The sequence below is a fragment of the Callospermophilus lateralis genome, chromosome 18 (assembly GCF_048772815.1).
Source record: "Callospermophilus lateralis isolate mCalLat2 chromosome 18, mCalLat2.hap1, whole genome shotgun sequence".
NCBI lineage: Eukaryota > Metazoa > Chordata > Mammalia > Rodentia > Sciuridae > Callospermophilus > Callospermophilus lateralis.
In genome coordinates this window covers 51,446,373-51,469,320 of record NC_135322.1, presented here as the reverse complement: position 1 = coordinate 51,469,320, position 22,948 = coordinate 51,446,373, and the positions used below count along the sequence as shown (strand labels likewise).

Genomic DNA, 22,948 nt, shown 5'->3' with positions numbered 1-22,948 from the left:
CCCTCACCTCGCACGTGCAAGGCTCTGGGTTTGATCCTGAGCACCACATATAAATAAATAAAGTTTAAAAAAAAAAGAAAATTTTAAATAAATAAATATAGTAACATAAATAGGGATACATTTGAAAGAGAAAAGGCATGTTGCAATACAATATGTTTGTGTATAATCTCAATGCTTTGTTTCTCTGATGTCATAAATACTAATACACATTCATGCAAAGAAATAAAAAGCCCAAAAGGGGTACACATATCATAATATTCACAATAAACTGGGTGCAGCAGTGCATACTTGTGATCCCATCACTTCGAGAGGCTGAGACAGGAGGATGGCAACTTCAAGGCCAGCCTCAGCAACTTACGAAAACCCTATCTCAAAATAAAAAAGTTTAAAAGGGTTGGGAATATAGCTCAGTGGTAGAATTCCCCCAGGGTAAATCCCTAGTATCATACACATACACCCAAATATATATATTAACAATAATTATCACTAGTTGCCATGCTTAAGGTATGCATGAGGCCCTGGGTTTAATCCCCAGCACCACAAAAAAAAAAAAAAAAAAATTTTTTTTGAGGAATGTTGACTGGACAAACAAAAAAGGAAAGAAAAGACCAATCGTGCTAGTGCTACATCCTAATGTGAGAATATTCACAAGTATATTTCCGAATAACATAATAATGATAATTCCTTGATAATCAAATCACAAAGGCGTCCCACCTCCTGGTTAGCTTGCTGCTGGCCCAGCCTGCAAGCACGCCGGCTCCCGGCTGGAGTTAACCCATCTGCCCACCGCTCTGGGGACTTGCCCCTGACCCGCCTTCGAGACGGCAGTCGGGCGCACCCGGAGAGGACGAGGAGGAGCCATGAGCCGCTTGTCCGTTAGGGTGGCAGCCCTGCTGTTGGGGCTGCTGGTGGAGAACATGGCGGCAGGCGCGGAGAGATCAAGTCTCTGACCGCTTCAGCTGCGCGGGCATAGGGAGTCGTAAACCGTCTAAAGGCTGTTTGCTCAGGATCACTAGGCAATGCTGAGCTGACGTGGATCTGGGGCGAACAGTCTGGGCCTCTCAGAACACACACCGAGCCCAGATCGGCTGAATTCAAGCTCCCGTTCACCTGCGTCTCGCAGACAAACCCAGGTGACTCAGCACTAAACGATCCCGCTGAAACAACTAGTCAGCCCTTCTGAACCTGCGGAGGTTATTACCAACCGAGCCTTCATAGGCAGTGGCCACAGGATTGAGATGGGGCTTGGGAGAGGAAGTCAGGACCCACCCGTTGCATTGGTCACCCGGCAAAGGAAACGAACTGTCGCCATTTGCATGGGATACCACCATGGCAGAGAACTGACGTCACCAGAAGGTGGCGGAGGAGATAACTTCATTGAAACCAGCGGCGACAGGTGTGTAACCCCCTAGCCCTCCCTCTCCACACAGCGGGGAAACCTTAAGGGCCCCTCCCAGCTCTCCTGTGAGCGTGATAGCCAGACCGAGGGAATCAGGAGTGGCGCGGGACCCGCAGCGCGGAACTCCCAGCTACTGCTCCCACCAGTGCTGACAACTGAGGTCTCTTGCACCAGCTCCCCGGGGTGTGGCTACCGGAGGGCAGGCAAAATTCGCTGAGGGTTCTCAGCCCCAAGCTCCACAAACTTAGGGTCTGAGGGAATGGCAAACAGGGAGAGTGTGCCCAGTCGTTCAAGAAAATAGGGCTCCCGGGAGCAGCAGACGTGGTGTGTAGCCAGTATTGTGGTGAGCGTCACCGGTGAGCGGGGCCTGGCTTGAGGAAAAGTGGGGAAGTGACCAGACACAAGAGAAGGCCCTAGGCACTCAGGATTGGAGACCCACCCAGTCTGGGAGGAGGAGCTGCTGCACAGTGATTGGTTCCCACGTATTGAGAGGAGAAGCTTGGCCCAGTGGGCACAGCTCCACCTACTAGAAGAGAAGTTAATCAAACTCTAAGACTGCATTTATTAAATTTTGGGGTTTTTTTTTTTTCATTTTCATTTTTTTTTATTTTTTAAATTTTTTTTAAAACATTTTTTGTTTTTTTTTTTAATTTTAATTTTTCTTTTTTTGATTATATTTTTTTAACTTTTTTTTCTTTTTTGTTTTCTATTTTTTTCTTCTGTCCTTTCATTTCTTTTCAATTTCCTTATTCCCCCTCTTCTTTGAATTCTACCTGCCTACCCTCATTCTCTTTAGTGACTTCTTCCCTTCCCTTCTAATACCTTTCCTCCCAAGCATCAAATAAATTTATAGGAGTAAACAGTAACTCAGCAGTCAAACAGAACAAGAAGTAACATGAGCAGCATGAAAAAGCAAGGAAGAAAAGGAGTACAAACAATGCAGGACAGCCTAATTATTCAGGAGAACCTAGAGGCATCAGAAAAATGGTAAAATAAAGAACTCAAGGAATACCTTAGACAGAGGAACCTTAAAGAGGATATGAGACAGCAAATTCAAACAGTGAAAGAACACATTGAAAATGAATTACATAAACAGATAAAAGAAGAAGTTAAGCATCTTTATCAGGAGATAGAGATTATAAAAAAAATCAAACAATAATTCTAGAAATGCAGGAAACTATAAACCAAATTAAAAACTCAAATGAGAGTATCACTAACAGAATGGAGCAAGTAGAAGCCAGAACATCAGATAATGAAGACAAAATATATCATCTTGAAAAGAGTCTAGCCAACTCAGAAAGGCTGGTAAAAAATCACGAGAAAAACATCCAAGAGATATGGGATAACATAAAAAAAACAAAGTTAAGAGTCATCGGGATAGAGAAAGGTATAGAGGTTCAAACCAAGGGAATAAGCAATCTGCTGAATGAAATAATTATAGAAAACTTTCCAGAAATAAAAAAGGAAACGGATATACAAATTGTAGATGCATACAGGACACCGAGCATACAAAATCACAGTAGACCAACGCCAAGACACATTGTTATGAAGATATCCAATATACAGAACAAAAAGAAAATATTAAAAGCTACAAGAGAAAGGAGGCAGATTACATTCAGGGGTAAACCAATAAGGTTAACAACGGATTTTTCATCACAGATGCTGAAAGTGAGAAGATCCTGGAACAACGTATTTCAAACACTGAAAGACAATGGATGCCAACCAAGAATTTTGTATCCTGCAAAATTAAGCTTCAGGTATGACAACGAAATAAAAATCTATCATGATAAACAAAAGTTAAAAGAATTTGCAGCCAGAAAACCAGCATTGCAAAGCATCTTGAGCAAAACACTACACGAGGAAGAAATGAAAAACAATAACCAAAACCAACAGTGGGAAGTACCTCAGTAAAGACAGAGGGTGGGGAGAAAGCTAATCATGGAGAAACAAACTAAATTTTAAAAAAAAGATAAATAATCAAACATGGCAGGAAGTACAAACCATATATCAATAGTAACTCTAAACATTAATGGCTTAAACTCTCCAATAAAGCAACACAGGCTGGTAACATGGATTAAAAAAACAAATCCACCAATATGCTGCCTCCAGGAGACACATCTGATTGGAAAAGACATACACAGGCTGAAGGTAAAAGGTGTGGGAAAAAATATACCATGCACACGGTCCTCGTAAGCAAGCAGGGGTGGCCATCCTCATATCAAATAAAATCGACTTCAAGACTAAGTTAATCAAAAGGGATAAAGAAGGTTATTATATACTGTTAAAAGGAACCATTCACCAACAAGACATAACAATTATCAATACACCAAATAATGGTGCTGCGACGTTCATAAAACAAACTCTCCTCAAGTTTAAGAATCAAATAGACGACAACATAATAATTATGGGTGACTTCAACACACCTCTCTCACCATTGGACAGATCCTCCAAACAAAAGTTGAATAAAGAAACTATAGAACTCAATATCACAATCAATAACCTAGACTTAACTGACATATATAGAATATATCAAACATCATCAAGTGGATATACTTTTTTCTCAGCAGCACATGGATCCTTCTCAAAAATAGACCATATATTATGCCATAGGGCAACCCTCAGTAAATATAAAGGGGTGGAGATAATACCATGCATTTTATCTGGTCATAATGGAATGAAACTGGAAATCAATGATAAAAGAAGGAAGGAAAAATCCTACATCACATGGAAAATGAACAATATGTTATTGAATGATCAATGGGTTACAGAAGACATAAAGGAGGAAATCAAAAAATTCTTAGAGATAAATGAAAATACAGACACAACATATCGGAATCTATGGGACACAATGAAAGCAGTTTTAAGAGGGAAATTCATCGCCTGGAGGTCATTCCTCAAAAAAAGAAAAAACCAACAAATAAATGAGTTCACACTTCATCTCAAAGCCCTAGAAAAGGAAGAGCAAAACAACAGCAAATGTAGCAGAAGGCAAGGAATAATTAAAATCAGAGCGGAAATCAACGAAATGGAAACAAAAGAAACTATTGAAAAAATTGACAAAACTAAAAGTTGGTTCTTCGAAAAAATAAATAAGATAGACAGACCCTTAGCCATGCTAACAAAGAGAAGAAGAGAGAGAACTCAGATTACTAACATACAGGATGAAAAAGGCAATATCACAACAGATACTACAGAAATACAGAAGATAATTAGGAATTATTTTGAAAACCTATATTCCAATAAAATAGAAGATAGTGAAGACATCGATAAATTTCTTAAGTCATATGATTTGCCCAGACTGAGTTAGGAGGATACACACAATTTGAACAGACCAATATCAATGGATGAAATAGAAGAAGCAATCAAAAGACTACCAACCAAGAAAAGCCCAGGACCGGATGGGTATACAGCAGAGTTTTACAAAACCTTTAAAGAAGAACTAATACCAATACTTTTCAAGTTATTCCAGGAAATAGAAAAAGAGGGAGCTCTTCCAAATTCATTCTATGAGGCCAACATCACCCTGATTCCTAAACCAGACAAAGACACCTCAAAGAAAGAAAACTACAGACCAATATCTCTAATGAACCTAGATGCAAAAATCCTCAATAAAATTCTGGCAAATCGGATACAAAAACACATCAAAAAAATTGTGCACCATGATCAAGTAGGATTCATCCCTGGGATGCAAGGATGGTTCAATATACGGAAATCAATAAATGTTATTCACCACATCAATAGACTTAAAGATAAGAACCATATGATCATTTTGATAGACGCAGAAATAGCATTCGACAAATTACAGCATCCCTTTATGTTCAAAACATTATAAAAACTAGGTATAACAGGAACTTACCTCAACATTGTAAAAGCTATCTATGCTAAGCCTCAGGCTAGCATCATTCTGAATGGAGAAAAATTGAAGGCATTCCCTCTAAAATCTGGAACAAGACAGGGATGCCCTCTATCACCACTTCTATTCAATATAGTTCTTGAAACACTGGCCAGAGCAATTAGACAGACGAAAGAAATTAAAGGCATAAAAATAGGAAAAGAAGAACTTAAATTATCACTATTTGCGGAAGACATGATTCCATACCTAGAAGACCCAAAAGGGTCTACAAAGAAACTACTAGAACTAATAAATGAATTCAGCAAAGTGGCAGGATACAAAATCAACATGCATAAATCAAAGGCATTTCTATATATCAGCGACAAAACTTCTGAAATGGAAATGAGGAAAAACATCCCATTCACAATATCCTCAAAAAAACATAAAATACTTGGGAATCAACCTAACAAAAGAGGTGAAAGATTTATACAATGAAAACTACAGAACCCTAAAGAGAGAAATACAAGAAGATCTTAGAAGATGGAAAAATATACCCTGTTCATGGATAGGCAGAACTAACATCGTCAAAATGGCGATATTACCAAAAGTTCTCTATAGGTTTAATGCAATGCCAATCAAAATCCCAATGGCATTTCTTGTAGAAATAGATAAAGCAATCATGAAATTCATATGGAAAAATAAAAGACCCAGAATAGCAAAAGCAACTCTTAGCAGGAAGTGTGAATCAGGCGGCAAAGCGATATCAGATTTCAAACTATACTACAGAGCAATAGTAACAGAAACAGCATGGTACTGGTACCAAAATAGGCGGGTGGACCAATGGTACAGAATAGAGGACACAAAGACTAATCCACAAAGTTACAACTATATTATATTTGATAAAGGGGCTAAAAGCATGCAATGGAGGAAGGATAGCATCTTCAACAAATGGTGCTGGGAAAACTGGAAATCCATATGCAACAAAATGAAACTGAATCCCCTCCTCTCGCCATGCAGAAGAGTTAACTCAAAATGGATCAAGGAGCTTGATATCAAATCAGAGACTCTGCGTCTGATAGAAGAAAAAGTTCGCTCCAATCTACATATTGTGGGGTCGGGCTCCAAATTCCTTAATAGGACACCCATAGCACAAGAGTTAATAACAAGAATCAACAAATGGGACTTACTTACACTAAAAAGTTTTTTCTCACCAAGAGAAACAATAAGAGAGGTAAACAGGGAGCCTACATCATGGGAACAAATTTTTACTCCCCACACTTCAGATAGAGCCCTAATATCCAGAGTATACAAAGAACTCAAAAAATTAAACAATAAGATAACAAATAACCCAATCAACAAATGGGCCAAGGACCTGAACAGACACTTCTCAGAGGAGGACATACAATCAATCAACAAGTACATGAAAAAATGCTCACCATCTCTAGCAGTCAGAGAAATGCAAATCAAAACCACCCTAAGATACCATCTCACTCCAGTAAGATTGGCAGCCATTATGAAGTCAAACAACAATAAGTGCTGGCGAGGATGTGGGGAAAAGGGTACTCTTCTACATTGCTGGTGGGACTGCAAATTGGTGCAGCTAATTTGGAAAGCAGTATGGAGATTCCTGGGAAAGCTGGGAATGGAACCACCATTTTGATCCAGCTATTGCCCTTCTCGGACTATTCCCTGAAGACCTTAAAAGAGTGTACTACAGGGATACTGCCACATCGATGTTCATAGCAGCACAATTCACAATAGCTAGACTGTGGAACCAACCCAGATGCCCTTCAATAGATGAATGGATAAAAAAAATGTGGCATTTATACACAATGGAGTATTACACAGCACTAAAAAATGACAAAATCATGGAATTTGCAGGGAAATGGATGGCATTAGAGCAGATTATGCTAAGTGAAGCTAGCCAATCCCTAAAAAACAAATGCCAAATGTCTTCTTTGATATAATGAGAGCAACTAAGAACAGAGCAGGGAGGAAGAGCAGGAAGAAAAGATTAACATTAAACAGAGACATGAGGTGGGAGGGAAAGGGAAAGAAAAGGGAAATTGCATGGAAATGGAAGGAGACCCTCATTGTTATACAAAATTACATATAAGAGGTTATGAGGGGAATGGGGAAAAAAAAAAAAACAAGGAGAGAAATGAATTACAGTAGATGGGGTAGAGAGAGAAGATGGGAGGGGAGGGGAGGGGGGATAGTAGAGGATAGGAAAGGTAGCAGAATACAACAGTTACTAATATGCCATTATGTAAAAATGTGGATGTGTAACCGATGTGATTCTGCAATCTGTATTTGGGGTAAAAATGGGAGTTCATAACCCACTTGAATCTAATGTATGAAATATGATATGTCAAGAGCTTTGTAATGTTTTGAACAATCAATAAAAAAAAAAAAAGAAAAAAAACTGCTAGTAAAAAAAAAAAAAAAAATCACAAAGAGCAGGCTAGGGTCTGGAAAGTAAAGGTCAACTCAGAAGATGCAGCATGGGGAGCTCCCTGAAGGAGCAAACCAGAGGCACATCTCTGATCCTAGCCAATTTCTCAGACCAGAGAAGGTTCACCACATTTCTACATGCCCAGCAGAAAGGAAAAGACCAGAGGAGGTGCAAATGCCTCTCAAGTGGCCCAGCAGAAAGGACGGGCTCCAAAAGAAAAGACTCTTGAATTAATGCAATGCTCTCCCTGGAACTCAACACTCCCACCCCGACAGCCCTCCTGGGCTGAATCTGCTCTCCGAAAATATTTTCTAGACAGCAGACATCAAGAGAAAAAGGAGTCTTTCTTTCTGAGGCATTCAGTTGCCACATATGGTACTGCTCTGAATAGAGGCTTTATGAGGGAGGGTCCAACGGCCACAGGCGCGTGTTACGCCAATGACCACAAACAGCAAGGAATAGACGTGAGGATTTATAAGACTAGGCAGCAGAGGCACCTTCGATAATTAAGACGGAGCTGCCATCACATCTCACCATCTCCTGAGCACCTACTAAGCACAGGACACCATATGTAACACTGTCCTGAACACACACACATCCATACATGTACACACATGCACGCTAGCATGCACCTGTACGCACACACTTGCGCACACACACACACAGCTCCCTTGTTCTGTTCTGGGCTCAGCTGAGAAAAGCAATGATTTAGGCTAGAGGCTTTTGACAATTTAACTCAACATCTCACACGTCTAAGCAGAAGAGGAGCAGAGGTAGGAGTCTTCACTCCACAGGAAGGATCAGGGGACATGGCACCACATCCCATGACCAGAGGCCCTGGGCAGAGAAGGCTGAACCCCAGTAGAAGAAGAAAGGAGCTCTCAGCCTTCCTAAAACTCCATGGACAGCATCCAAAAGGGCAGAACCACCGCAGCCCCTGGGTCCTGGAGGGAAGTGTGTCACCACGTTTACCTGCCATGTCCTCCCCAGCCCACAAATGAATCACGTCTGTCACCCGTGTCATACGTACTTTTGCCTCCATTGTTCTTCAGGACATTGGAGAGGTTGACAGAGGCGGTGCCTAGCAGTTCATTTCTCAGGGTATGGCAGCTCCAGACCTTCAAATCTAAATGACTCTGGGCTGTGACATTCCTGAAAAACAAATACCTGATTCGTCACATCTGAGCAAGTTCAGTCACTCCCATAACTTAGAAGAAAACAACCCAGCTATACTGCTAACATTTTGGGGGGACAAAGGAGGAAGACACTCACACACACCCTTTCCCCCAAACAATGAGCTAATAATGAACACTCTGTGAGCTCGATGAGGTAGAAACACCTGGACAGAGGCACTCTGGGGACCAAGGGCAGAAGAGCCTTAAGGCTACATAGGAACCTAGAATCCCTGCACCCCTCGGAGCACCTTCACGCTTCCCTTTTCAAATCAAGCGACTTTCTCTTACAAAATGATGATCTCGTTCCAGAGAAGCTCAGAGCTCCCAATGCGCTTGCCAGTTTTCTTGGTCTCACTGGGGAGTCCATCCACCGCCACTTCCACGTAGGAGTTAATTCGAGGTTGACGATTGTGCACCTTGGGCTTTGCTGACACCACTGGACGGGAGAGGAAGAAAAAGTCAAAGTGAGTCAGAGGGCTCCCAGATGCCCCCCTGTGGCAGATGTTCTGGCTCTTTATGGCTGTTTTTTAAAAAACTAAATTTTGTTTTGTTCTGATTCCAAATAAGCTTTTCAAATAAATATGAGCATACTAAAAAAATATGACGCCTAAAAAAAAAAAAAAAATCACTCCTAACCCGAAACCACTAAGATAATTATCATTACCAATTTATCATTGGTAATTCTTCCAGATTTTTATTTACCCAATTCTTTAAATATTCTTTTCTTTCCAAAACCTTTTTTTTCCTCTGCAGTGCTAGGGATCAAAAAAACCCAGCGCCTTCCACATACTAGGCAGGTGCTCTATCACTCATTTATAGCCCCTAATCTATTTTAAATGGCTGTAACATAAGCCCATTTTATGGATATATTAAGTGTTTCTTCAATGTTGAAAACATTGCTTTCAGTTTTTTGCCCTGGAAAAGATACCAAAAATGCATATATTTGCATGTATCCCTGAGCATCCCCCAAACGATATGAAAAAAATTTAAAGTTCTTAAAACTGCTCAAATCTTTCCTAAGGGGTAAACCATGAAGCCTCTCAGCAGGGCTATGTGAGCATATCCATTTTGCTGCCAAGCACTAAGTACTATTTTTTTTGACTCTTTGCAAATGATACACATTAAAGAATAATAACTTGAAGATAATAGCTAAGATTTAATGAGCACTTATTACAGACATTCTGGTATGCACACATTGATTAACTGAATCTTCAAAACAAACCCATGAAGCAGAGAATATATCATCGCCCCCACTACACCCAGGAGAAAATGGGCTTGAGAAGCAAGGTCACTACCTTAGGCTACATATGCATGGAGCAAGGGCCAGAATGTACACCCAGCCAGTCTGACTCCACACCACACTGTGTGTCCTTGCCAGACTTTGCTTATCTGTCTTACTGCTGTTCTAAAATTACTAGTGAGGTTGAATTTTTTTCCATGTGCTGTTTGGCCATCTGCATTTCCTCTTGTGTTCACAGCCTTCATGTGGCAGCATTTCTGGTGTTCACTTGGCACCAGTAAGCCAAAGACTCCCAGAGCACAAAGCCAAGCAAGTGCTATTCCCAGGAGCACACGTCTGCTAACAAGTAGGACCCATGGTGGGAGCTCCAGGTCACTAGGATGAAACCCAGTCACAGCCTTCCATCCTGTGCCCCAGAATAGAAGACACGATGATGTTCTTCGCCCATGACAACAAGATCACCTTTGCTTGAACTGCGTTAGCAAATCTTTCTCCCAGAGACTTTAGAGAGGTGGCAGTCCCCATAAAAACCTACAATTTTAAAAAGTTCAGATGGACCACCAGGTTGTTTTTAGCTATAATTCTTCCCCAGATCCAAAAGGAACAGCAAGGAGGAAGCAAGAAACAAACAAACAACAACAATAAAAAAGCCCAGCTGTGGCTAAGATTCAGAAGCAACAGGGGGTGGTACTAGGAATCCAGGTTTGCAGCACTTAAGCAGGACCCAGAGTAAGAACACGCAGCAGTTACTCACAGCCCAAGGTTGGCTGAGGCCACCTGGTGGTGAGAGATCAGCTCTGCGTGCCTTTACCAAAAAAAAAAAAAAAAAAAAAAAGGCAATAGTTTAATATAATTAATTAGAGTCTTGTAATTTTGAGCTAAATAATCTTTTTGTTTTGGTTTGGTTTTAGTACTAGGGATTTGTAAAGCTAAATAATCTTTTTGTTTTGTTTTTGGTACTGAACCCACGGGGGCTCTGCCACTGAACTATATCCCTAGTCCTTTTTAGTTTTTGAGAGAGGCTATCACCAAGTTGTTTAGGGCCTCACTAAATTGCTGAAGTCAGCCTTGAACTTGTGATCCTCCTGCCTCAGCCTCCCAAGTCACTGGGATTAGCTGTGTGCCTGGCTGACAATCTCTTTATGATTTTAAAGAGATTTACAAGCCTTTTATTTCACAATTTAACCAACTGAGATTCAAGGAAGTGAAATAACTTATCCAAAATCTTTCAACTCTATCCTGATGTGTCTTTTTCTATCCTCTAGCCTTTTTTCCCTAAGTTTTTTAAGATTTTGACATAAATTCAGATTACAGAAGTTTGCAGGAAAAATACAAATAATTCCTCTAAACCATCCCTCAGAGTTAACCATTGACTATTTCTATATGTGCCTTACAACTCCTTTCTCTTACCTTGCTTATAAGCAATTTTTCCTGAAACTTTGTAAGTAGCAGAAGTATTCCTTTACTCCTAAATACTACAGAGCATATTTCCTAAGAACAAGGACATTTTCTTTTTTGAGAGGACTGGGGATTGAGCCCAGGGGTGTTTAACCACTGAGCCACATCCCCAGCCTTTGTTTGTATTTTATTTAGAGACAGGGTCTCAGTGAGTTGCTTAGAGCCTCGCTAATTTGCTGAGGCTGGCTTTGAACTCTTGATCCTCCTGCCTCAACCTCCCAAGCTGCTGGGATTACAGGCGTCTGCCACCGCACCTAGTTAAGAACAAGAACATTTTCTAACATAACTAATAGAACAACAATGACCAAATTTGGGAAACTTAACATTTTTATGATATCATTAATTCCTATACAGAACTTATTAAAATTGTTACAACTGTCCTATCAATGTCCATCACAGCAAAAAAACAAAGTTTTTGTTTTTCTGGTCCAGGCCCTGAGATCACATGTTGTATTTGGGAGATTCATTTGGAAGTTTCTAATCCACAGAAAAATTGAAAGAATAGAATAAATATTTGGCTACCCTTCCCCAACTGTTACCATTTTGCCACATTTGCTTTTGTTCTATTTCTATATGGTCTGTGTCAGCACCATTCAAAAGAAGTTCCCTGATGGCTGAAACATTCCACCAGTTGATGCACTTCCATGACATGCATGTAGCTATTGAGAGCTTGAAAGATGGCTGGTGTGACAGCTATGAATTTTAAATTTTACTTAATTTTAATAAAAACGTAAATGATTCTTTGTGACTTCAAAGGCTACCCTTATTGGACAAGTTACAGAAACAAGGCATCTATGTCCATGTGTAGGTTGGTATATATACATATATATATCCATACTTTATTTGAAAGGAAGTTATAGACATTATCTTGGATCAGCCCTAAATACATTCAGAATGCCAACTCCTAATAAGAACATTCTCCCACCTAACCACAACACCATTATCATACCTAAAAAAATTTAATCACTCTTTCTGTCATGAGAGCCATACCATATCCAAATTTTCCCCCAATTCTTCCAAGCAGTTTTACAACCAGTTTTCCCAATCCAAGATCCAATCAAGACACACGAATTACACTTGGCTCTTGTCTTTTTTAATGTTTTATAATCTACAATGCCCTCCCTTCTTTTCCATCACAATGATTTTTTTTTTCCTGTGACAGGATTGAACTCAGGGCTTCACACATGCTAGACAAGCAATCTACCACTGAACTACAATTCCAGCACCCCCTTGATTATTTTTAAAGACTTGACTAGATATTTTGTAGAATATGCCAAAATTTTCATTTTTATGATCCTTTCCACAGTGTATATTTTTTTGTTTGCTTATTTTATAAACCAGGGATGGAACCTGGGGCCTCACACATGCTTAGAGCAAGTGTTCTATCACTGAGGTACACCCTGGCCTCTCACTGTAGACATCTGCCTCAAGGATATTACACAGGTTCATTTTGTACCTCTTATTTACATTAGGTTATCCTCCCACTGGAGATGCTAAGTTTGGCCTTTGGTTAGCACAGAGTCTGTCAAATCCCACTTGTACAAAGATACTTTTTTCCCCTCTATAATTTATAGCTATTGGTGGGATTATGTTTTGAATGTTTCTTGTTCTTACAAGACATGCCAGAATAGCCAAGCATGGTGATATGTGACTGTAATCCCAAGTACCTGGGAGACTGAGGCAGGAGGTTCACAAGTTCAAGGTAAACATCTGCAACTTAGCAAGACCCTGACTAAAAATAAAAAATTAAAAGGGCTGGGGATGTCCCTCAGTGGTAGAGCACCCCTGAGTTCGATCTCCAGGACACAAAAACACATACACAAAAGATATGTCAGAATAAAAGCCTCAAGATTTGAGCAAGTTTATGTAGAAAGGTTACTAAATGTTTCATGAAATATAAATGCTAGCTTCACATCTTCATTTAGGTTGTACTCAATGGTAGAGAGAGCACCTGTCTAGTATGCTTGAGGTATGGAGTTCATTCCCATTACAAATACAAAAAAAAAAAAAAAAAAAAACAATGCAAAAATTTATACCCTCAAAAGGTTATTAGAAGGTTGGGGCTATGGCTCAGTGGTAGAACACTTGTCTAGCATGCACAAAGCCCTGGGTTCAATCATTAGCACTGCAAAAAGAAAAAAATACTATCAGAAAGGCACCATGATAATATTTGGCCTATTACCTTTCAAGAGGTTCCAAGTAGCCAGTTTTTGCTTTATTATGCTATGATTTTTTAATGTTCAATTGAGTTAAATATCAGACAAAATGATGGTTTATGTTTAAGGGCCTTGATGCATTTTAAGAAGAACCTTAAGACTATGCTTCTTGTTCTTACAAGACATTCACTATGGAGAAACGCAAGGCAACCAGGGTAAATAGAGGGAACCACTTAGTAATACCCCTCAGTTGTACTATTGGCTGGATCAATGAAATGGGAGTAAGAACCACCAATGTCATTTACGTTGTCATGTCTCTCTCTCCCACTGTTTTCCTGGATGGTACTATGGAATCTCTACTGAATGCATATAGAAGACACACCTGTCAAGTTAACTCTTTCCACACTTGTAAGAAAATCTGCCTTAAGAAAAGGCAACACAGAAACATTGAGGAATCATTATGTGTCATGAATAATATGCCCCCAAAACAGGGACCTTGGAATGTCACCAGATTCTATAAGCAGGCTTCTGCTTTGGCCCAGGCCTGCTAATTATTAGGGAAGCTAATAAAGGCTGCAGACCCAAGGTCAAAACCTTATCAGTTCATTAAAACCCATTTCCCCACTTAAAGGACTACAGCAGAAAAATAGTTAAAATGTTTCAAAACCACACACACATATACACACACACTCAACAACTCAATCAGAAATAGGCAAAGAATATGAATAGGCAAGCCACAAGAAAAGGAAACACAGATTGCCATTGAATATGACAGATGCTAAACATCATTTATAATTAAAGAAGCAGGAAACAAAACTACACTGAGAAAACAATCTTTCTCTCCCCAGTGCTGGGAATCAAACCCAGGGCTTCACACATGCTAGGTAAGCACCATAACTCTGAACTACACCCCAAGCCCAAAACACAACCTTTTACTAATAAAATGACAAAAACAAACGGTAAACAACAGGAACTGGGGGTATAGGTAAGGGGCCGAGCACCTGCCTAACATGCAGTAGGTTTGATCCCCAGTGCCACAAAATAAATAAATAGAAGTCCAACAACACTATGGTTGGTTGGTAAAGCTGTGGGGAAATAGGCACTCTCTCACAGTGCTAAGAGCATTCCCTCCAAGAAAGGCAATCTGGTGATCAAAATTATAAAAATGCTTCCCCTTGGGTATATCTTGGAGGGGACACAAAAGAAATGACCAGTGTTAGTTTCCTCCAAGCAGGGTACTGAAGGGCTGGGGAAAGGAAATAATTTTGAACTACATGAATGTATTAAATAAGCAAATAACATTTACATCTCAGAAATTCTAATGAAAAATATTGTTAAAAAAAAAAATTGCCTCCCAATGACCATGCTGCAGGCCTGAACTCAGGTATTGAGTGCCACACCCCATTCCAGGCACCTGCTCCTTGCTGACTCCACAGAGCTACATTCTTCCATCCCCATCATATGCACTGAGTCCTCACTGTGGTTGGGGTCTCAACAGGGACCGAAACAGACCAAATGCCCTGTTCTCATGGAGCTTATAATCTATTGAGGGACACAGCTGACAAATCAAATAAATGATTTGATTTGTTAAACAGTGACAAGGTCTGAGAAGAAAAATGTAAAGGAGAAGGAGACAGTGTGAGGAAGTCAGGGAGGGAGGTGGCTATAGATCAGGAGATAGGAAGGCCTCCATGAAGAAGGTGACTTTTGAGAAAAGAGATGAAAGTATACAAGCTAACTGAAACCCAGAGAGGTTGTATGAGATGGCCTAAGGGTCAAACACAGATAGAAAACAGCTCTGGGACGTGAAGAAATCACCATTTCAGACCATTTCAGTTACTTTTTTTTTCCCCATCTTCCTCAAGTTATTTTCCTTCCTTTTTAAGAATTAGAGCTCTGCTGACAATCCTATGAGATGAACAGTAACTTTAGAAAATTTGGCTCTGCAGATCATGAGGTGGTGTGCAATTCCACCTCTTCTCCAGATTGGGACAGACCTTAAATGACACAACACCTCACACAAAGCCACTCACCTTTCAGAGTAAGCTGAGATTTCTCAAAAGGCAGGGCTACTCCTGCCCGGCTGGAGCTGGCAGATGCCATATCATCACCATGAAACTGCAAGATAAGCAGAAGAGTGGGTTTAGAGACTGTCTGAGAAGACCAACGAATTGAACCAAATTTTTATATTTAAGTTCAAAAAGGCAGAGACAAAGAAAAAAATACAAACATCCAAGCCACTGTGGCCATGCTGCTTTCAGCAGTGTTGTCTGTCTGTCTTGCAATGACTACTGAATGTGGAGAGGTCTGAGGTAGCCTAGGAAGGCAACAGGACTGTTACAGCAAAATCTGGAGGAGGGGGGGGCTAACAGATTATCTCCAAAAAAGAAAGTCCCTGCTCAACAACAAAAGCACAACTAGTCTGATCTTCAAATGGGCAAAAGATATGAATAGACATGTCTCCAAAGAAGATCCCCAAATGGCCAAGAAACCCAAGAAAAGATGCTAAACATCCTTAGCCATCGGGTGTCCCTGTCACTCCATCTAGAAGCAGAAGTCTAACTGGCACTCTGAACAGATCTCTTGCTCAAATAAGATTCTGGAACGTTGTCATTTGTCATTTGGAAAATATTGGTTCATTGAGCCATGTAGATATTCCAATGTTGACACATTTAATTATACGGTATCAAAGAAAAATCACATTTGTGAATGTCACCAATGATCTCATCAGATAAGTCTCCAAGCTTGGGAAGCTGTTGAGCTCTTGGTGGAGATGTAAGCGTTCCAAAATTCTAATTTTCACTGAAGAACTCCAATTTTGTCACTGGCAGCAAATACTGCCAGTTGTTCTCCTTGAAGTGTCAGGCTCGCTTCATTCATTCAGAGGAAAATGTCTGCCAAATTCCCAAATTTAGTAACTTTTGTTGTATCTTAGTTGTTTTCTGAAGTAAAAATGGTATTTCATGAAAAACGCCACTATTTAAGCTTTCGATTCAAATAACTATACGAGTGCTTACTCTCCAGCAGCCTTTATGCATCTGAGTTATAGTAGCACTTTAGGCCCATTCCCATTTCAAACACAATGTGAAAAAGATGTGTGCTCACAAGTCAAGACTTAATAAAAGTAATAGCTTTTACTACTTTATCAAAGACATTGGTTTTTTCGGTGCTGGGATTGAACCTCGGGGCCTCGGGCATGCTAAATGAGCTACATCTCCAGTCTTTATTGAGAAAAAGAGTCTAAGCTTTCCAGGCTGGCCTCAAACTTGCAATCTTCCTGCCTCAGCCTCCTGAGATTAAAGGTGTGCACCACCTCACCAGGCAAGGACATTCTTAAAGGAAACTGCCTGTTTTCTTCTTAACAAGAATGTATCCCGATAGGATTACAATGACAAGAGTACATTTGTCTCGACTGTGGTACCTACAGTTGTACTCACCTTTGCCTTTACACCATCAGTGCAAGTACAACTACAATGAAAAGGTAAATAAAGGATTAGTGTTATTATGAAAAATAGTTTTGACCTTGCAAGACCCAGAGCGTCCAGGAGGCCTCCAGATATCTGATAATCATGCTTGAAATCTACTGCTATAAAAACACTGTAAAATTCCAGTCCTATTCAACATCCTTAATACTATCTTTCAATCTATTTTAGAGATTTATTTAAAGTCCTGTTTTAATGAGTTCTTTGGCCCTAAACATGGTTATTTTTTTTCAATTTATTTATTTTTTATTAACATGGTTATTTTTAATATTTATTTTTAGTTATAGGTGGAAACAATATCTTTATTTTATGTGGTGCTGAGGATCAAACCCAGTGCCTCATGCATGCTAGGCGAGTGCACTACCTCTGAGCCACAACCCCAGCCTCCCTACACATGGTTATTAACCCTCAATATTACTCTAAGAAAGGAAGTCCTTTATAATGAGAATTAAATGTATCTACAGCAAAGTGGCATTGACGTTGACACTTTCTCCATAGCTTAAGTCAAACAATTTTATGCTTTATGATTTTTGGCAAAATAGAATTTTCCTTATTTATAAGATATATTCAGTTTACAAAAACACTTAACAATGCATCATTTTGGGTTGGGGTTGTTATTTTTTGGTTTTGTTTGTTTTGTTTGGAGTTTTGTTGTTGTTGTTGTTGTTTGTTTTTTGATTTTTTTGGTTTTTTTGGCAGTACTGGGAATTAAACCCAGCGCTTCAAAAAGATGAGAAAAAAAAATGTTTTACTCCCTTAGACTGAATTTCTTTTGGGAAAGCAGTAAAATTATCAACTCTTTCAGCTAACCATCAGATTAGAAGTCTGACAATAAGTGCTGGTGAGAAGTCTTATAGGCTTCTGGAGGTCATGGCAATTAGATGACATCTGAGAACCTCTGGAAGCACTGAAGATGCATATACAGAACCCCCACCCCCAGGATTCCATCCCCAGGCATTTGAAGGGGGTTGGGGGATTCCCCAATACAGGCAGAAGAAACAATGCTTATAAGAGCAAATATCTGTAAACAAACCTAAGTGCCCATCAGTGGGGGAATGGATAAGTTATGATATATTTCTAAAGTGCTCCCTCATACTTGAAAGATGTGAATTTAATCATATGTACAAGTCCCAGACCATGAGAGAAGCGGGGCACAAGTGTCAGCCTCACTACAGCCTAATGCCACACCCAACAACCGTGCATGTTGCTGTGGACTCACAGACATAGTAAAATACAGAAGTAGACAGGCAGGAGACATACCAGGTTGAGAACAAAAGTTCCCTCTGGGGTAGGGGAGGAGGGAGCAAGGAAACTGGAAAAAGGATAGAGACCAAGGGAGCTTCAATTGTAGCTGTTAACATTTTATCTTTTAAAGAAAAAAGTTCTCAAGCAAATATGGCAAAATGTTCATATTCATTAAATCCAGATGGTGGCTTTTATGACTGTTTGTTATCTTAGTCTCTAAACCATTTGTATGTTTGATCTTTTTCATAATTGAATAATAATTTTAAGGAGGAAAAAAGATTCTATCCTGAGTAGTAATGAAAGAAAGATTAATGATTATAAATGAAGCCCTGGGGCTTCTAGTAACAGGGGTTATAACACTAAAAGCTGGAAATCCATTATTTATAGACTTTAAAAATAAAAGAATATTTTAAAAATCTTTACATCTATTGGGACTCTTTCTTTCCTCAGGCAACTCAACAAAGGGTAGTTTTTAAACTATCTGTTCTTAGCTTCAGCTGTTTTTAGCCTTTGGTCCTAACTCTTAGAGGATGAAATTCCAAGTCCCCACACGGCCTGTTAAGTGAGAGGAAAACCAAACCTCTTGATCTACAACTCATGGCCCCAAAACAAAATCAATTGGATAAGTTCTAAAGAAGGCACAGAAAGAACAAAGGCAATTGGGAAAGTAGGAGAAATGGGGTAGATGATGCCGCCATGTTTTCCTTCTCTCATGTCTTTCATGATTACAGACCATCATTTATCAACAGTAATCCAAGTTACTATTTGCAGCTCTGGGTGCACTTCATACTCTATTAGCCAAATACCACCCTGACATTACAAGGCAGGCACTGTGACTTGTAAGGCTGTTTCAATCTCCATGTAAGAAAAATAACCATAACCAGGAAAGGAAGACAGATTTTCTGGTTTGGATATGATATGCCCCCCTAAAAACTCATGAGAGGACATGCAGCAATGTTCAGAGGTGAAATGATCAGATTATGAGAGTTGTACTAATCAGAGAATTAATCCATGGTGGATTAATAATTTGAAAGGACTACTATAGGCAGGTGGGGCAGGACTGGAGCAAGTAGGTCATTATGGGCGTGTCCTTGAGGATTATACCATGCCCACCCGGCCCCATCTTGCTCTCTCTGCTTCTTGATCAGGTTTTCCTCTACCACCATGATGTTCTGCTTCACCCTGGGGCTGGCTGACATGGCATAAACTGCCAAAAATGTGTGCCAAAATAAACTTTCCTCCTCCAAATTGTTCTTGCAGGTATTCTGGCTGCAGCAACATAAAGCTGACTGACATACAGATCTCAACCATGTCCAAGTAATTCCACCTATTCGCTTTTGTCTCAGAGTCTCATCTTAGACATGTTTCCTAACAGGGACGCATTAGGTCTCAATCCCCACTATCTGCAACAGGAAGCTCATGAAACTTGAGGCCAGAATTGATTCTATACCCATTACAGCAACACAAATAGATGACTCCTTTTTTATTTTTAATTTTTTGTACTGGGGATTGAATTTGCTTGGCAAGCACTCTACCATTGAGCTACATCTCCAGCCCTAGATGACTCCTTTTTTTTTTTTTTTTTTTTTTTTTTTGGTACCAGGGATTGAACTCAGGGGCACTCAACCACTGAGCCACATCCCCAATCCTATTTTGTATTTTATTTAGAGACAGGGTCTGAGTTCCTTAGCACCTTGCCTTTTGCTAAGGCTGACTTTGAACTTGCAATCCTCCAGTCTCAGCCTCGGGAGCCATTAGGATTACAGGTATGTGCCATCATGCCCAACCAATGACTCCATTTTTATACTCAAGTAACATTTTCCCCTGAAAAGTGTTTATATCCAAGTCACTCCAAAAGAGGGTTGGGGGGGTGAGTCAGCATAAGCCTGGGATAGCCAAGTGAGGAGGAAGAACAATGTTTAAAACATAACCAAATGGGGGCTGGGGTTGTGGCTCAGTGGTAGAGCACTTACCTAGCATGTGAGCACTGGGTTCGATCCTCAGAATTACATAAAAATAGATAAATAAAATAAAGGTATTGTATCCATCTACACACACACACACATAGGTGCTAGGCTTGTGGCTCAGTCAGTGGTAGCACGCTCGCCTAGCATGTGTGAGGCACTGGGTTCAGTCCTCAGTGCCACAAAAAAGTAAAATAAAGGTACTGTGTCCACCTACAACTAAAAAAATAAATAAATAAATATAGATAGATAGATTATATATATAGATATTAAAAACACCAAATGGCCAGGTATGGTAGCACACATTTGTAATCCCAGCAGTGCTAGAGACTGAGGCAGGAAGATTGCAAGTTCAAGACCTGAGAGCAACTTCATAAGGCCCTAAGCAACTTAGTGAGACCCTTTCTCTTAATAAAAAATAAAAAGGGCTAGGGTTGTGGCTCAGTGGTAAAGCACTTTGGGGTTCAATCCCCAGGACCAGCCACCCAAAAAGAAAAATATATAAATATATAAATATATAAATATATATATATATATTTACACACACACATATAAAAATACAGAGAGACATAAAGAACTTGATCATTGAAGGAAGTAATGGATTTAGTGAAAAACAGTTAAAGAGAAGTCAAAGAAAACCTCAAAACAATTCAGAGCAGTAAGGAAACACTGCACACAGGAATCAAGAAAAGAATGTCACTTAAAAAAAAAAAAGGAGGAAATATTCAGAGAATAAGAAAGTGGTCTGGGGAAGAACAGCTCTGAGAGCAGAAACAAAGTTGACAAAGTGAAGGTGTGTGCTGAAGAAGGAGGACATTTCATCAAGAAATGGTAGGACATTTTTTTTCTACAGCTGATATACATTTCCAGACAGAAAGGCCCCCACTGAGAGCACAGCAGGATGAATGAAAAAGAAACATACTGCACAATATCATGAAATCCCGGAAGATGAGAATAAAAAAGATACAAGCTTCCAGCGACATTTACAAAGAACAGCAATCAGAATGGCATGGGACTTCTAGCAGTTACACTGAAGGCTAGAACATGTAATGTTTCCTAATTGCAAGATAAAATTATTTCCAATCCAGAATTCTATAGCCAAGAAAACTATCAATCAAGTATGATAGAAAACAATTACATTTTCGGAATTGCAAAGTCTCAAAAAAGCTGGCTTTCTCAGGAAGCTACTGAAAGACCACTCCTAGGAGGAAATGAGAAAGACAGAGGACACCAGGACATAGGAGAGGTAGAAGGAATTCCTAGACAAACCCCAGCCAGTCCAGATTTGAGAATTTAGAAAACAGAATGAACAGATTCCATGATGCATCTTACTTGCATTGAAAGAAGTATTTAGCTCTATTAGAATGTTTGGAGGAAATATTTAACTAAAAAAAAAAAAAAAAAAAAAAAAAAAAGTAAAGCCAGGCACAGTAACCCCAGCAGCTCAGGAGGCTGAGGCAAGAGGATCTTGAGTTCAAAGCCAGCCTCAGCAACTTAGCAAGGGCCTAAGCAACACTATGAGACCCTCTCTCTAATAAAAGTTACCCAAAAGAAGGGCTGAGGATGTGGCTCAGTGGTTGAGTGCCCCTGGGTGGGTTTAATCCCCAGTACAGGGATGGGGAATGGGGGCTGTATAATGAAGGAAATGTAATCCAAGTATACTACATGGATCAGCTGTGAATATTTATGATCATAATAGTATGAACAATTTAATCAAAAATTGTGAGATGAGGGCTGGGGTTGTAGTTCAGTGGTACAGCACTTGCCTGGCATATATGAGGCACTGTGTTCAATTCTTAGCACCACATATAAATAAACAAAATAAAGAGCCAGCAACAACTAAAAAATATTTTAAAAAAAAAAATTCTGAGATGGAGTAGGGTGTGGTGGTAATCTCACCAAGGCTTAGGCAAGAGGATCACAAGTTCAAGGCCAGCCTCAGTAACTTGGCAAGACCCTGCCTCCAAATTTAAAATAGAAAAGGCTAGGGGTGAAGTTCTGAGACAAAGCATGTGCAAGGCCTGGATTCAACCCCGCAGCAACCAAAAGAAGAAGAAAAGAAAGGAAGGAAAGAACTCCTGTAGTCACAGGGGCATGATCTTGCTGAAATTATTGTTTCTTATAAGTCCAGGAAGAAAACAGAATCTTAAAGGTACCATTATGTTGTATTTCATTATAAAGAAAATTGAGTATTTTTCATGTTCTTTTAAAAAAAATTGTTGATGCCACCACTAACACAAATAGTTAGCTTTGTTCATAGAATTTGAGAACAAAATATCTATTTTAATGAATGGAAACAGAATGAAGCATGAAGGGCTCTGATAGAAAACTAGCAGGCAGAGCCTGTCTCTGGTCTTCACATAAAGGACTCCTTGTCACTCCCACTTGTCTACTCCTTCCTTATCTCTGTCTACTCCTTCCTTATCTCCAACTTCAGGGTCATAAACATACCCCAGGTCCTGCATGGATATCATGGGGGCCAACCACCAAGAAGGCAGCTGCTCCCACCCTCTGGTTGAGAGACCATGGAATCATCTTGAAT

The 22,948-nt window shown here is 39.8% G+C and overlaps 1 protein-coding gene across 3 annotated transcripts in view; it reads right to left on the bottom strand.

Annotated features, from left to right (window-relative positions):
- The window catches only part of Wwp2 (WW domain containing E3 ubiquitin protein ligase 2), a 137,533-nt gene that overhangs the window by 106,057 nt on the left and 8,528 nt on the right, over window positions 1-22,948 (bottom strand). Inside the window, exons 1-5 of one of the 3 annotated variants that reach the window (XM_076838412.1) lie at window positions 20,416-20,619; window positions 17,153-17,183; window positions 15,749-15,833; window positions 9,150-9,297; window positions 8,717-8,838 (exon numbers count right to left, since the gene is read on the bottom strand). In XM_076838412.1, the coding sequence (XP_076694527.1) occupies window positions 8,717-8,838; window positions 9,150-9,297; window positions 15,749-15,818 (340 nt within the window). In that variant the 5' untranslated portion in view covers window positions 15,819-15,833; window positions 17,153-17,183; window positions 20,416-20,619. Of the gene's footprint in view, window positions 1-8,716; window positions 8,839-9,149; window positions 9,298-15,748; window positions 15,834-17,152; window positions 17,184-20,415; window positions 20,620-22,948 lie in introns of those variants that run through there. The other 2 variants (XM_076838411.1, XM_076838410.1) reach the window with 2 other exon arrangements.